This window comes from Bufo bufo, chromosome 5, assembly GCF_905171765.1.
Source record: "Bufo bufo chromosome 5, aBufBuf1.1, whole genome shotgun sequence".
Taxonomy (NCBI): Eukaryota; Metazoa; Chordata; class Amphibia; order Anura; family Bufonidae; genus Bufo; species Bufo bufo.
This window is the reverse complement of record NC_053393.1, coordinates 72,502,666-72,516,150: the sequence shown is the minus strand read 5'-3', so window position 1 is coordinate 72,516,150 and position 13,485 is coordinate 72,502,666. Positions and strand designations below refer to the sequence as shown.

At 44.4% G+C, this 13,485-nt stretch overlaps 1 protein-coding gene across 2 annotated transcripts in view; it reads right to left on the bottom strand.

Annotated features, from left to right (window-relative positions):
• Positions 1-6,329: 6,329 nt before the first annotated feature.
• Positions 6,330-13,485, bottom strand: part of TP53INP1 (tumor protein p53 inducible nuclear protein 1) — a 33,059-nt gene continuing 25,903 nt past the window's right edge. For both annotated transcript variants that reach the window (XM_040432747.1, XM_040432748.1), the window contains exons 3-4: positions 11,709-12,054; positions 6,330-8,193 (exon numbers count right to left, since the gene is read on the bottom strand). In XM_040432747.1, coding sequence (XP_040288681.1) covers positions 7,941-8,193; positions 11,709-12,054 — 599 coding nt within the window. In that variant the 3' untranslated portion in view covers positions 6,330-7,940. The remainder of the gene's footprint in view (positions 8,194-11,708; positions 12,055-13,485) is intronic.

Below are 13,485 nucleotides of genomic sequence, written 5' to 3'. Positions count from 1 at the left end.
AGCTGTTTAAGGAAGCAGCAGCGCTCTCGGGAGTGCCGCGGCCTTCCTGCAGCACAGGGCTGTACATTGTATAGTGGCTGTGCTTGGTACTGCAGCTCAGCCTCATTTGAATGGGACTGAGCAGTGCTTAGGCCATGTGACCACCAATGACAGTGATGTCACAGGCCTAGGAAAAGCTGCGAGAAGGCCACGGCACTCACAGGACCACTGATGCCTCCTCAAACAGCTGATCGACAGTGGTCCCAGGAGTCGGCCCCCACCGGTCTCATATTCATGACCTATAACGAGTATAGGTCATTAATATACAAATTCCAGAGAACCATCATCTGGTTTGTGACCAGTAAACCACCAGCATCTCATTATTGAGCCAGTGTTTACAGTCCCAAACCTGCCCATAGCAAACCCATCCACCTCCTGTAAAGAATAGTAAATGAAATTCAAACTTGCCAGGTGAAGAGTCCAGGACTCTACACCAGCGGCATGGAGCACAGTCACAGTAAAGCAAAAGGTCCTTGGCTTCGTCAGCACAATTTGAATACTGCTGAAGAGTCCAGGACTCTTCTCCTGGTAAGTTTGAATTTAATTTACAAATCCTTTGTGACGGATGGCTTACTACGAGCAGGTTTGGCATCCTAAACCCCAGCAGGGCAAGTGGTCCCAAAGCCAGGTGACCAGTCCCTTTAAGGGACCAGTCCCTTTCCAAATTCACACAGCATCTCATAAAGGTGCTATGAATATATATATATATATATATATATATATATATATATATATATATTTCAGTGTATTCATGGAAGCCACTATACAGCACTGTCTGGTGAGCAGATCTGCTCTGTATAGTGATAACCTGGGGTATAAAGCACATGCTCACTGACCTTACACCACATTTGAACTCCGCAAAATACAGCTACAAGGTAATTTCAATATATTCTAAGCATAGAAACAAATACATAACCTAAAAATACAACATAAACGTATTGCATTTATAGACATAATAGGGATATAGTGACTCCGTACGTGGTGCCAGTGGTCATCACAAATTCATTTCAAGTACAAGACACTTGTTATGCAATAGGCCTTAGTACAGCACAAACCGTGTAATAAACACTCACAGAAGAGCGATTAATAGTCCATCTATAGCACTGACTTTGGGCAGGACTGACCATCTTGGAGTGCCCACAGTACGGGATGCCTCCCTACCCAAGCTGCTATCTATGTAGACATCACACCATAAACCGGTCATCAGCTGCTCAATGGGGTCATTTATGCAGGCAGCACATTGCTCCATGTACACAGCTGATAACAAGCACACTGTATGGAGGCGATCGTTTGTCCCTATACATTGCAATGGCTGTAAATGCAGGTAACCACTGCAGACAAAGCTATCAATGCTAGTTACCGGGCACAATATCTGCCTGTGTAAAAGGACCCGCAGTTGGCAGTCCAACGCTCATTTAATCGTTAGGTTTCATTTGACGCCACCATACATGCATACTTGGCTGAGAAAAGCCTCATTATTTCAACAGGAAAAGCAAAAAAATAAATAAAAAATAATAATAAAAATGCACCTCCCGCAGAGGCTTCTCTCCCGAGAGAACAAGGATCAGGCATATCAAAACCCAACATGCACAATTCCTTACATTGCCCCAACCTCTGCTATCGGGAGACGGGCAGAAGGACCCAATGCACAGAAAATAGTCCCCATATGCATGGCCAACTGTACTGCTGCCAACTTTCTATCCAAAAAGGAAGGACCCGACTGTGGCATGGTTTATGAAAGGTAAGGGGGAACACAAACATCATTAATAATAGTAAAAAAAATAAAAATTAAAGGGATTAAACAAAATTAAAAAAAAGTTATAAAACTATTAAAGAACAAAAAAAACACACACGTTATAGGTTCTCATCTTACATTAAGTACTAACTTATTCATATGTTCGGCTGAATTACTTTAAAAAAAGGTTTTTCTGGACCGAGGTATTGATCACCTATCCATAGGACCAGCTGTCACACCACAGCGCCATACACTGTGTAGTGGCCACTTCTAGGTACTGCGGTGCAGCTCCCATTCATTTGAACAGGAGCAGAGCTGCAGTCCCCAAGAACTACCACCACGGCTACAGGTGGCAGCAGATCAGATCGGTGGGGTGTCGGACCCTCACTGATCTGATATCGATGACTTACCCTATGGATAAGTCATCAGTAATTTAGTCTGGAAAACTCCTTTAACCCTGAGAACAGTTCCGAAAATAAAACAATATTATAGACATAGTAACTGACGACAAGGATCTGGAATTGGGGTATATAAAGAAACGTCAAACTGTAAAATCATATCAACCAATCACAGCGCAGCTTTTAGGATTCAACAGCACTACAAAAAAATAATTAAAGCTGTGCTGTGATTGGTTGGTACTGGCAACAATGACAAGCCAAGAACAAGGCTCATCCCGGAAAGTCAGCCATATTTATGGCAGCAACATCATGGAGAAGGGACTAGTAACAGATATCCCCTTCATATCAGACTCCTCGCCCCGCAGCAGTATATATCGGGAGTCTGGCTGCCATCAGTCGCTGCTTCATTTCCCCTTGCACTAGTTTGCATAATTCTCTATCTTTCACTAAGATTTCCTCCCCGAATCAAGCGGCAGATCCTTCTATTGGCGCCATTACCTTCTTCCTCCATAGATTATAACCATCCCGTTGATCCATATCAGAGCGGGAGCCTCCTGACCGTCCAGAGGCCGATGTAGGGAAGGAGTGAGGATGTTAGATTCTCCTAGGAAATAAGCCTCTGTCAGAAGCCTCTGGCAGTGCCTTGCTTCCCTCTCCTCCCACTGAGGCCTTCATCGGGCGGACAGGTGCTCTATAAGCCCACGGCCATCATACGTGTATGGCCAATTCCGCAATCCTACCATTAACATTTATGTTAGAGGACCATGGTATGTAGGCCTATAGATCTCCGGCCTCTGCTGCCCTGCTTGGGTCCCTGAATGTAAACTTCTGAATTGATGCCGCCGCAGCCAATCACTGACTGCAGCGCAGACCTGCTCCCCTTGCGACATGTGGCAATTGGTTTACATCCAGCAGTGCAGAGCCGTGTGCCAGCGTCAGGAAGCAGGTAGGTATGCTTCCCTGCATTGGTCTGCCCAGAAACACCCCCCCTCCCCCCAAACGTGCACAACCCCTTTAATAAAAAAAAATTATATTATATATATTTCTGAAGACCAACAACAATGATGTTGCCTACATACCTGACCGCACATGCATTTCCTGCAGACCCTTTATTCCCACGACCAGATACCAATGCACACGGACAGAGATTCATCTACATCGGTGCCTTCCAACTGTTTTGAAGCTGCAACTCCCAGCATGCTTTGATTGTCTGCCACTGTCGGGGCATGCTGAGAGTCGTAGTTTCCCAACAGCTGGAGTGCACACAACTGCATATTACAGGACGCCGCTAGGAATATCATAAAGTATATAGGACATATAAAGAAAGAACCATAAATACAACACCTTCCTATTCTTCTAATACTGGGACACTTTATAAACCCTTCATCTCTGGAACGACTTGCCTTGGTGAAAGGTCTGCGGCTCGCTGGGAGTTATGCGCTCAACAAGCCGTAAGACTAAGGCCTCATGCACACAAGCGCTTTCATAACACAACCGTATTGTATGCCGCGTTCTGCGTGAGGTCCCATTGAACACAGCGCTTGGAAAATCGCTGCTTTTACGAGAAAACTGTGTCCGATACACAGCATGCTGCAATCTATTTCTAATGCAGACTCTGCAAGCGTTGCCACCATATTGTGGGGTATTTGGGAATAGACGGGCATGAGACCCAAGCGTGGGATCACACACACACCACAGCTGCATGACTGTAGCGTCAGTGTTTTGGCACACCTGAACGAGAACCTGAAGCGCTAAGTTTCAGGTGACCATTTTCTGCTGTTTAAATTACCCTACTGTCCAGCGTACCTAAAGGCGGCCATACACCGCAGGTAGCCACAGGACAGTACCATTCCTCTGACCGCTATCCCTCCCGAACCCCCACAAGCTCAGCAGGTGTTCTCATTTTGGGGGAAGGGGAAGGCGTCAGGACTCCCCCATGTACTTTAGATGTTCAGCTGGGGACTCCAAAATCTTAAAGTTCACTCGACGTGTATGGCCACCTTATACACCACAGTGCCTATACAGCACAGTCACCGTCAGGTACAACAGTAGAGTTTAGTATTAGATTCACGACACCCACGGCACTGGTCATTGTGGGGGCAATTACTGAGGTCAGGACGGCTGCATGCAAAAGACCCCAAATTAAATGGGATAAGTGATAATGAGATGATCATTGGGGGTCTAACCTATGGAACCCCCGCTGATCCCAGGAACAGGGAGCCCATTCCCATGTCCTGACGGAGCAGCAGGTCGAGCGCGTGCACTGCCGCTCCATTCATCTCTATGGGACTGCTGGAGGTAGCCGAGTGCTGTACTCTATTTCTGGCAGGTCCCATAGAGATGAATTGAGTAGTCGTGCACATGCTTGATCCGTCACTCTGTTCATATTGGGTGGCAATCTTTCTCAGCGGAGGTCTTACCCCGGGGACGCCCACTGATCTATTATTTCTAGGGGATCCAGAACACCCCTGTAATGGCCTAAGCCCATACATACTGTCCTTTGTGGGAATTCTCCCTCAACGACAAAATACTTTGCCTCCATTCTTATGTGCACATGATGCCAATGGCTACACAAGTAGTAAGGCAATGAGTGAAGGAAATGCCACTTTTGTTTTCCTTTTGCAATATTGTATGACATATACATATTTAATCCATTATCAATGTAGACACAGAGGAACAATTACAAAATGGATCAAGTAGATCATTGACAGAGAAAATATACCGTATATATTTTCCCAAATGACCTAAAACAGTTATAATATTGGTTTAGTACGTTTCAGTGAACTCCAGGGAGGCGCCTGTGCCCCCAGAGACCACTAACTGCATAAGGCTACTAAAAGGCAATTGGTACTTAAAGAAGCTAAAACTCGGCATGAGTCGGACCAGGGTTGACAAGAGATACGGTCTGGCAAACCGTTACAAGAAGTGTGACCCATAGTGACGGCAAGGCCACGGCTGCCAGTAACTGCACTCCGATAGAAGAAGTCAGCGTGAATCTGATGAAACACTCATACTGGTTTCTACTGGGGTGTGATGCCCTCTTGCACTGGTCATTATACTCCACAAGTTACCATGCAGAATGAAGGTCTCTCATAGAATGGCTTTAAAGCAGGGATGCCCAAACCTGCAGCCCTCCCGCTTTTGCAAAACTACAACTCCCAGCACGCCTCGACTGCATACAGCATAGGCATGGTGGGAGTTGTAGTTTTGAAACAACTGGAGGGCTGCAGGTTGGGCATCCCTGCTTTAAAGGATACTATAAAACTGCGAGCATGTACTAAGTACTATAAATCAGGTCATAGTCCCTTTAAATTATTCACATAGGTCCTGTTAACACTTAAATGGCATGGCCTTATGTGCACCCATCATGAGACTGGTTCACTTTAAAGGGACGCTTCCATCGACTATTCAACGTATTTTCTTTTTTGTTTGTTTTTTAAATGGGTGGGTGTTTGTTTGTTTTTTTTAAAGGGGGTGTCCAGGACTAAAGATAGATACCTTGTTCCAAAAACAGCACCACACCCATCAACAGGTTGTGTGTGGTATTACAGCTCACCCCCATTCACAATGGAGCGGAGCTACACTAACAGGCACAACCCCTGGACAGGAGTGGGGCTGTATTTAACCCTTAGCATAGCAGAGAGTCTCACTTGCCTTTCTCCATCAGACCAGGGAGGAGTGAGAGCACCACACCTCCCCCCATGTTATCCCAGTCATGGATTATACTGATCGATGCATTACTCCTGTTTCCATGTTCATTAAGTCCTAGCAATAGAAGCCGTCATTCTGTCAGCCATTCCACTCCTCCACCTACTAAGGCCTCATGCACACGACAGTTGTTTTTCTCGGCCTCCGTTCCGTTTTTTCTGCGGATAGGATGGGGACCCATTCATTTTAATGGGTCAGCAAAAAAATCCTGATAGTTCATCAGTTTGTGTTCCGCCTCCGTTGTCCGCGTTTCCCTTCAGCAAAAAAATAGTGCATGTCCTACTTTTTTCACATTTGCGGACAAGGTTAGGCATTTATTACAAGGGATCTGTGGAAAAAAAATCGGATCCTCCAAAAAAAAAACTGATGCCGCATCCGTTTTTTTTAGCGGACGCACAATTTGCGGACGCAAAAAACAACGGTCGTGTGCATGAGGCCTAACTACGAGGATTACCGTGCAGATATACCCATCTCTGCCGCAGAGTCAAAAACTAACATTATTCTGTTGTTCCCTGCAGGACTTTTAGCTCTGTGCTGACTGCTGCAGGAGGACAGTATTTTGTATTTAATTTTCAAATGGCACAGTAGTGGCAAAAATAAAAAAAAAGTAGCCACATTTTTTTATGGCTATTCAGATTAATAAAAACAAACAAACAAAAAAACCCTATCTTATGGAAGTGTCCCTTTAAACAAGTGCATGTACAATATGCTCATGAAGAGTTAATAAGAATAGTGGGGCACAACGGAGAGAAGCTTTGTCTGCCAGCCGTTCCTGGACAATCTGCATCAATATGGGGGGGGGGGGGAATTTGTCACACACCCCTTATGCCAGTTTTCTGGTTTAAAAACAACAAAAAAAAAAAAAAAAACATTTGCAACTTTTGAAATGTCACTGCACGGGGCATGGCGGGAGTGGCATGTGGTGCAGGGCCCCAGCACATTTATCATAGTTTTACACCAGTTTTCTGGCATACATGACTGAAATCTATGTCAGCTATGAGCAGGCGTAGGTTTCAGTTTAGGTGCATGGACTGACAGAGGATGCACCTAATTTAGGATAAGCCCAGTGCCTCATCAGAAATTAAGCGCATCCTCCGGAGGTGCAAGGGGGATATTAAAGACTGGCATAAAACGCAGGTCTTTGATAAATTGCTCTGTTCACCCATCAAAGTCCAGCACATGGGATATCATCCGCACCTGCTAAATGCCCTTACCAGTTGAGGGCAGACATAAAATAAGCAGTCATAAAATAACAAAGTTAGTAAACAGTCACAAGTAGTAAAAAAAAAAAAAAAAAAGCCAAAGTAATGTCTTCGTTTTAGAATACCTTACATCTCATTGCTACATATGGATTCCTATGCAATGCCCAACAAGTAAAAAGCCAAAAGTTTAGAAATAAAAATGATTAAAAAAAATGCCATGGTGGTTTCAGAATTAACAGTTTGGTCATCGGTGGAAGCCTGAAAACCATTCTTCGCTGGTATTGGTTACATCTCCATAATGGGAGGTGTAATGCAGCCCTCTTCATTTACCAGAGAGAAGACAGTACAAGTTTTCATTTTTTTTCCTCTACATATTAAAATGCATATTTTTGGTTTCCTGCCAAGAGGATGGCCGTGGCTCAGACCAGGTTATATAGTCTTCTAGTTGCATAATGACATTTTTGGGAGACCACAGTTAGTATTCGTGCTCAAGTTGCAGGAGTGGCAGTGTGACAGTCAACCCCAAGTATAGCTTGGGCCTAACCATGCCAACGTGATGGTGCCAACGGCAAAAATAAAAAATAAAAATGATTCTCAACCCGATTAGATTTTTTTTGAGTAGATTGTAACTATCCATCTTTACTGACATGGTGTTAATTTAATTTGAAATGTAAGACGAGAAAGAAAAAGGAAAAAAGAAACGAGGGGAAAAAAAAAAAAAAAGCTACAAAAGACGCTGCACCGAGATCTGCGTGCACTCACTGGAGACCCGTGCTCCCACACTACATAACATGGACTCCAGAGGAGGGGAAATCATTTGTGGGCTGGAGGAAAGGAAGGAAACCATCAGGCATTCTCTTAATAATTGTACCGACGCTGGCAAGGCTGGTGAACAATCCTCCCGCTGTGCTTGACCTGGCGCGAGTGGCATCCTCGAATGTGGTTTTGGCGTCTAAGGCTCTTTCGGTTAAGAAGAGATCTCTCCATTTGGTGCTTTGACAATTTGGAGAGTTGAATTGTCTTTGTCAGGTCCAGACAAGCTGCGCGAGCAGAAAGGGTTGCAACGTAACAACGTACATGCTGAGCGACGCTTTTATGACCTGGATCCAACCTGGAAAATATTTAAGAAAAAATAAATAAAAAAATTTAATGTAAAAGTTATGGCAATAACCACCCAAAGCCTGGAACAAATGAATACTTTTTTTTTTTTTTTTTAAATTGAACTGCTACGTCAAGTGCTTTGCCGAGAACTGTTTTCATGTACAGGTTCTATGTGGGTCAAATGCTGCCCGGGACACCCCCACCCCACCCCCCAAAATTTGATCAGCCATAGTATTACATTAACATTATGTAAACCCCTCATGCTACCAAAGCCTCTTTGACCCATAGAGGAATGAACGCCACAATACCTCATCGTGTTCTGTGGTATCTAGCACCAATATGTTAACAGGAGCTCATTTAAAGGGTTTCTCGCTAGGATACGCCACCAATGTCCGATTGGTGTGAGAGGTGGGACCCACACCTATTTCTAGAACGGAGCTCACAAAGTGAACGAGTGCAGACTGTGCACGCACAGCCACCCTCCATTAATTTCTATGGGATTGCCTAAAATAGACGAGTGGCGCAGGCGGCTATTTTCGGAAGTCCAATAGGGATAAATGGGAAGCGCACCACGCAAGAGCACCAACTGTTCCATTCACTTCTAAGGAGCTGACAGAAATAGCAGAGTCAGTACTTGGGACTCACAGCTATCAGACATTGGTGGCATATCCTAGCAATATGTCACCAACGTGCGAGATGGGCCAACCCCTTTAACCTCTTCAGGACACATGACGTACCGGTACGGCATCTGACAGTGGTCAGATTTGCAAAAATGGCCTGGTCCTTAAGGTGAAATAAGGCTGTGTCCTTAAGGGGTTAAGTGCTGTATGTCAAGAGATGTGACCTTGAACTCTGTCACGTTCCACAAACCAAAGTGTGACTAGGTCACCTTTTACTCTACGGTTCAGTTCTGGTGCTCACATCCCCTTTGTAGGTGTATTTGGCAGTGGACAGGGTCAGCAGAGGCACCTGACCGGTCTGCAGCGAGCTGTGATGCTAGGTGTTCGGACATCTTTCTATCACAGTCTGCAGGGACTGTTCAGCACTACAGTAACTATTCTATGTTATAGGCTAGACGGGCTAGCCTTCATGAGAACAGGAAGCCCATGACCTGGTCACTGGTTGTCCCTCCTTGAACTACTTTTGGTAGGTTCCAACCACTGCATTCTCCACCCCACAAGATTTGCCATTTTGGAGATGACTCTGATCCAGTTGTCTATCCATCACAATTCAATTTTTGTTAAAGTCGCTCAGATCCTTACACGGTTTCCAACAAATCAACATCAAGAAGTGACCGCTCACTTGCTGTCTAATATATCCCACCCCTTAGAGGTTGTCATTGTCACGAGAGAAAGTTATTCACTTCACCCGTCAGTGGTTTTGGCCAAACACTAAATGGGGTTCTCCCATCGCAACAACTTATTTTCTGTCTGATAAGTGAGTGATCGGCAGGGGTTAGACTGCTGGGACCCACCTATCACGAGAACAAGTCCACGTTTCCACATTTGAATGGGGTTGTGGACACGCATGCACACTACTGGTCTGTTCAGGTCTATGGAGTTATCAGAGATAGCCGATTACAATTGTTTTGCTATCTCCAGCAGTCTAAGAGTGGAGGACATGCATAGTGGATCAAAAAGGATATAGAAAGAGGATCAGTTGTTACAACGGGAATACTTCTTTAAAAAGGGTCAACCAGGATTTTACTATTGATGGCTTAGGCCGCATGCACACAGGCGTTGTGCAGCTGTTCCGTGCATTGGAGACCACAATTCACGGGCAACATCCGTGCAGCGGGCCGGACCCATTGGACTTGAATGGGTCCGTGGTCTGTCCGCACCGCAAAAACATATGACATGTCATATTTTTTTGCGGTGTGGAACAATGGAAAGAAACCCCACGGAAGCACTCCGTAGTGCTTCCGGTGTTCCGTGACTCCGTTCCAAGTGAATGGGTCCGCATTTGTGATGCGGGGTGCACACTGCCGGCAGTCGTGGATTGCCTACCAGCAATACGGCCACGGCCGCTCAACGGCCGTGTGCATGCGGCCTTATCCTCAGGGTAGGCCATCAATATCTGACCTGCACCCCCAATCAACTTATCTGCAGTAGCTCCAGAGCCAGAAGCCATAACTACACCGCTCCATCCACGGTGTACAGGACAGAGGTAGTTACTGCAGCACAGCTCCCATTAAAGTGAAGGAATGGCTATCGATGGTAAAATCCTAGAAAACCTCTTTAGGACAAGAGGCCACAACTGCTAAAAGTCAACCTGGAAGATTACAGTATGCTCTGCACAGCGACCAGGCTTCGGCTGATACTTAGACTTCTGGATTTCCTTTTTCTCAAAGAAAGTGAATTATATTTAGTGCTTCGATTCGCTCTAACACTTTGTTTTTGATGCTGTCTGAGACCTGTCTCCGTACAGCAATAAAATGTATTGTCTCAGTTGAGGCAAAGTTCACTTCATCTGAAGTTGTGCGAGACTTCGGTGAATGAATTCAGTTTTCATTTCTGCATCTTTAACCCTTTCATGACCGGGCCCAAAAAGGCCTGAATGTCCAGGCAACTTGTGATTTTGTGCACGTGGTGGTTCAGTGACCGTAGCCTTTTTATTTGTCCGACTACCAAAATAATTTTAGCGATTTATTTTTTTTAACTTGACACTGAATGTTTTCTTAGAGATTTTTTTCCCCTTTTTTAAGCTTAATTTGGAGGAAAACCGCTAATTATTATTAAAAAGTATATATTTTCTTTAATTATAGATTTCTTAAATATTAAAACTGACTATTTTAGGACGATCATTTTCATATGTAACATATATAGATTTGTGCAAAAGGGGCGACTATGGTGACGGTTTCTGTTAGTGACTGCATTTAAAAATAATAATAATTTTTATTTGTATATTTTATTATTATTTTTTTACTTCTATTTTAATTCATTTTTGGCACATAATATGTCCCCCAGGAGATTATTGAAAGGCCTTTTGGAGGACACCAATTTTTTTTTTCTTCTTCCATGGTTTTCAGTGTCACTGGGGCATCCACAGTAGGTGTCGGGAAGGGGTTAAAAACATCTCAAATTAGCAATCCGAAGTCAGGTTTGGTACCGAGGAACCAGCCGGTCCCAAACTAGACTTCTGATTCTGAATTTGAAAATGCTTTTAAAGATATAGAAATGAATGCCGAATTCATTCATCGAAGTCTCGGGCGACTTTGGATGAAACAAGTTTTGCCTCAGTGGAGACAATACAGTTTAATGCTTTACAAAGAGACGGTTCCCTGTATAGCATTAAAACGAAGTGTTAGAATGAAATAGACTTCGGATCTATGACCCGAAGCTCGATTCCCTCAAAATTAATTATATTCCTCCAGGTAAGCCCTATGAAGACTGATCAGGCCTGCGGCTACAGTGAAAACAGATCAAATTCTTTGTATTTTTACCCTCAGTCGATACCAAAGGGTAATAAAACCAGCAGGAAAGCACCCATCTCCAAAGGAGAACCTTTTGTCGATATATATCTTGCCTTAAAGAACTTGAGTTGTGGCTTTCTGAATCCATTGTGCTGGTCGGCTTACTGCAAAGATTGTGCACACCATAGACAGACATGCTCGGGTGTTCAATGAGAAGGTTCTCCAATGGGCTCATCCCCACCTCCATAGTGGCCAACTCTCCGGCGGTAAAACATGGCGGGGGAGTGACAAACCAACTCTCCTCCAAAGGACACGGTTCGAAATGGACGTAACAAGAGTCAATCGTATCTTCAAACTGTTCAAAGGCACCTGGTGCATAATTCATGAAGGGTTCTTCATTTGCGTAGTCGATTTCTTCAAAGGTAGAGGCTTCTTCTGGTTCTGTAGTGCAGTTATTAACTGCAATGGAAACGGAACAAGAGGGAACAAAAAACAAAAAAAAAAAGAGAAAGAAACCTTACGTTAGGGCGTGAACGTAAAAATAATATTCTGAGGATGCTTGATTAAAGGGGTTGATTAGATCACATGGAACATCCTGCGTGTAGATAAAGCGGTGACTTTGTTATTTTTTTTATTTTTTCATAAATCACACCATAACAAGTTTGCCACAGGAATTTCTACACGCAGAGGCATTTTTTAAAAATGATTCCAAAAAGACTATAAAAGTTGTATAGTATTTATTCATGGGAAGCCCCTTTAAGTTTCCGTAACTCCTGTTGCACTGGAAGTATTTGCAACGGATCAGGGTACTTCCACACTAGCGTTGTTAGAATCCGGCAGACAGTTGCGTTGCCGGAACTGCCTGCCGGATCCGGAAATCCGTCTGCAAACGGATATCTTTTTTTTTCCGGAAGCGGATCCGTTAAGACTTAGGCCTCATGCACACGACAGTATTTTTTCACGGTCCGCAAAACGGGGTTCCGTTGTTCCGTGATTTTTGGAGGATCACCAGACATGAAGGAAAGTAAAAAAAAAAAGTCGTTTTGGTGTCCGCCTGGCCGTGCGGAGCCAAACGGATCCGTCCTGACTTTACAATGCAAGTCAATGGGGACGGATCTGTTTGACGTTGACACAATATGGTGCAATTGCAAACGGATCCGTCCCCCATTGACTTTCAATGTAAAGTCAGGAGTCCCTATTATACCATCGGATCGGAGTTTTCTCCAATCCGATGGTATATTTTAACTTGAAGCGTCCCCATCACCATGGGAACGCCTCTATGTTAGAATATACCATCGGAAAATGCACCGTTGTTCATCCGCGTCCGTGATCCGCTGTCCTGTCCGTCAAAAAAATAAGACCTGTCCTATTTTTTTGACAGACAACGGTTCACGGACCCATTCAAGTCAATGGGTCAGTGAAAAAACACGGATGCACACAAGATTGTCGTCCGTGATCCGTGTCCGTAGGCTACTTTCACACAGACGGATCCGCAGATCCGTCTGCATAAAAGCTTTTTCAGATCTGAGTTTTCACTTCGTGAAAACTCAGATCCGACAGTATGTTCTAACAGAGGTGTTCCCATAGTGATGGGGACGCTTCAAGTTGGAATATACTAAGAACTGTGTACATGACTGCCCCCTGCTGCCTGGCAGCACCCGATCTCTTACAAGGGGCTGTGATCCGCACAATTAACCCCTCAGGTGCCGCACCTAGGGTGAAAGTACCCTAAAAGAAGCATTAGAGTACTTTCAAGTCTTGCCACATTTGGACTACACTTTTTAATAAACTTTTTAGCTGGCAGATGTTTGCATGGAATCCTATTCTAGAGCTAGACGCATGGCTTGTTTACATACATGATTGATCTGAATCCACCGGAGTGGCCCTTTG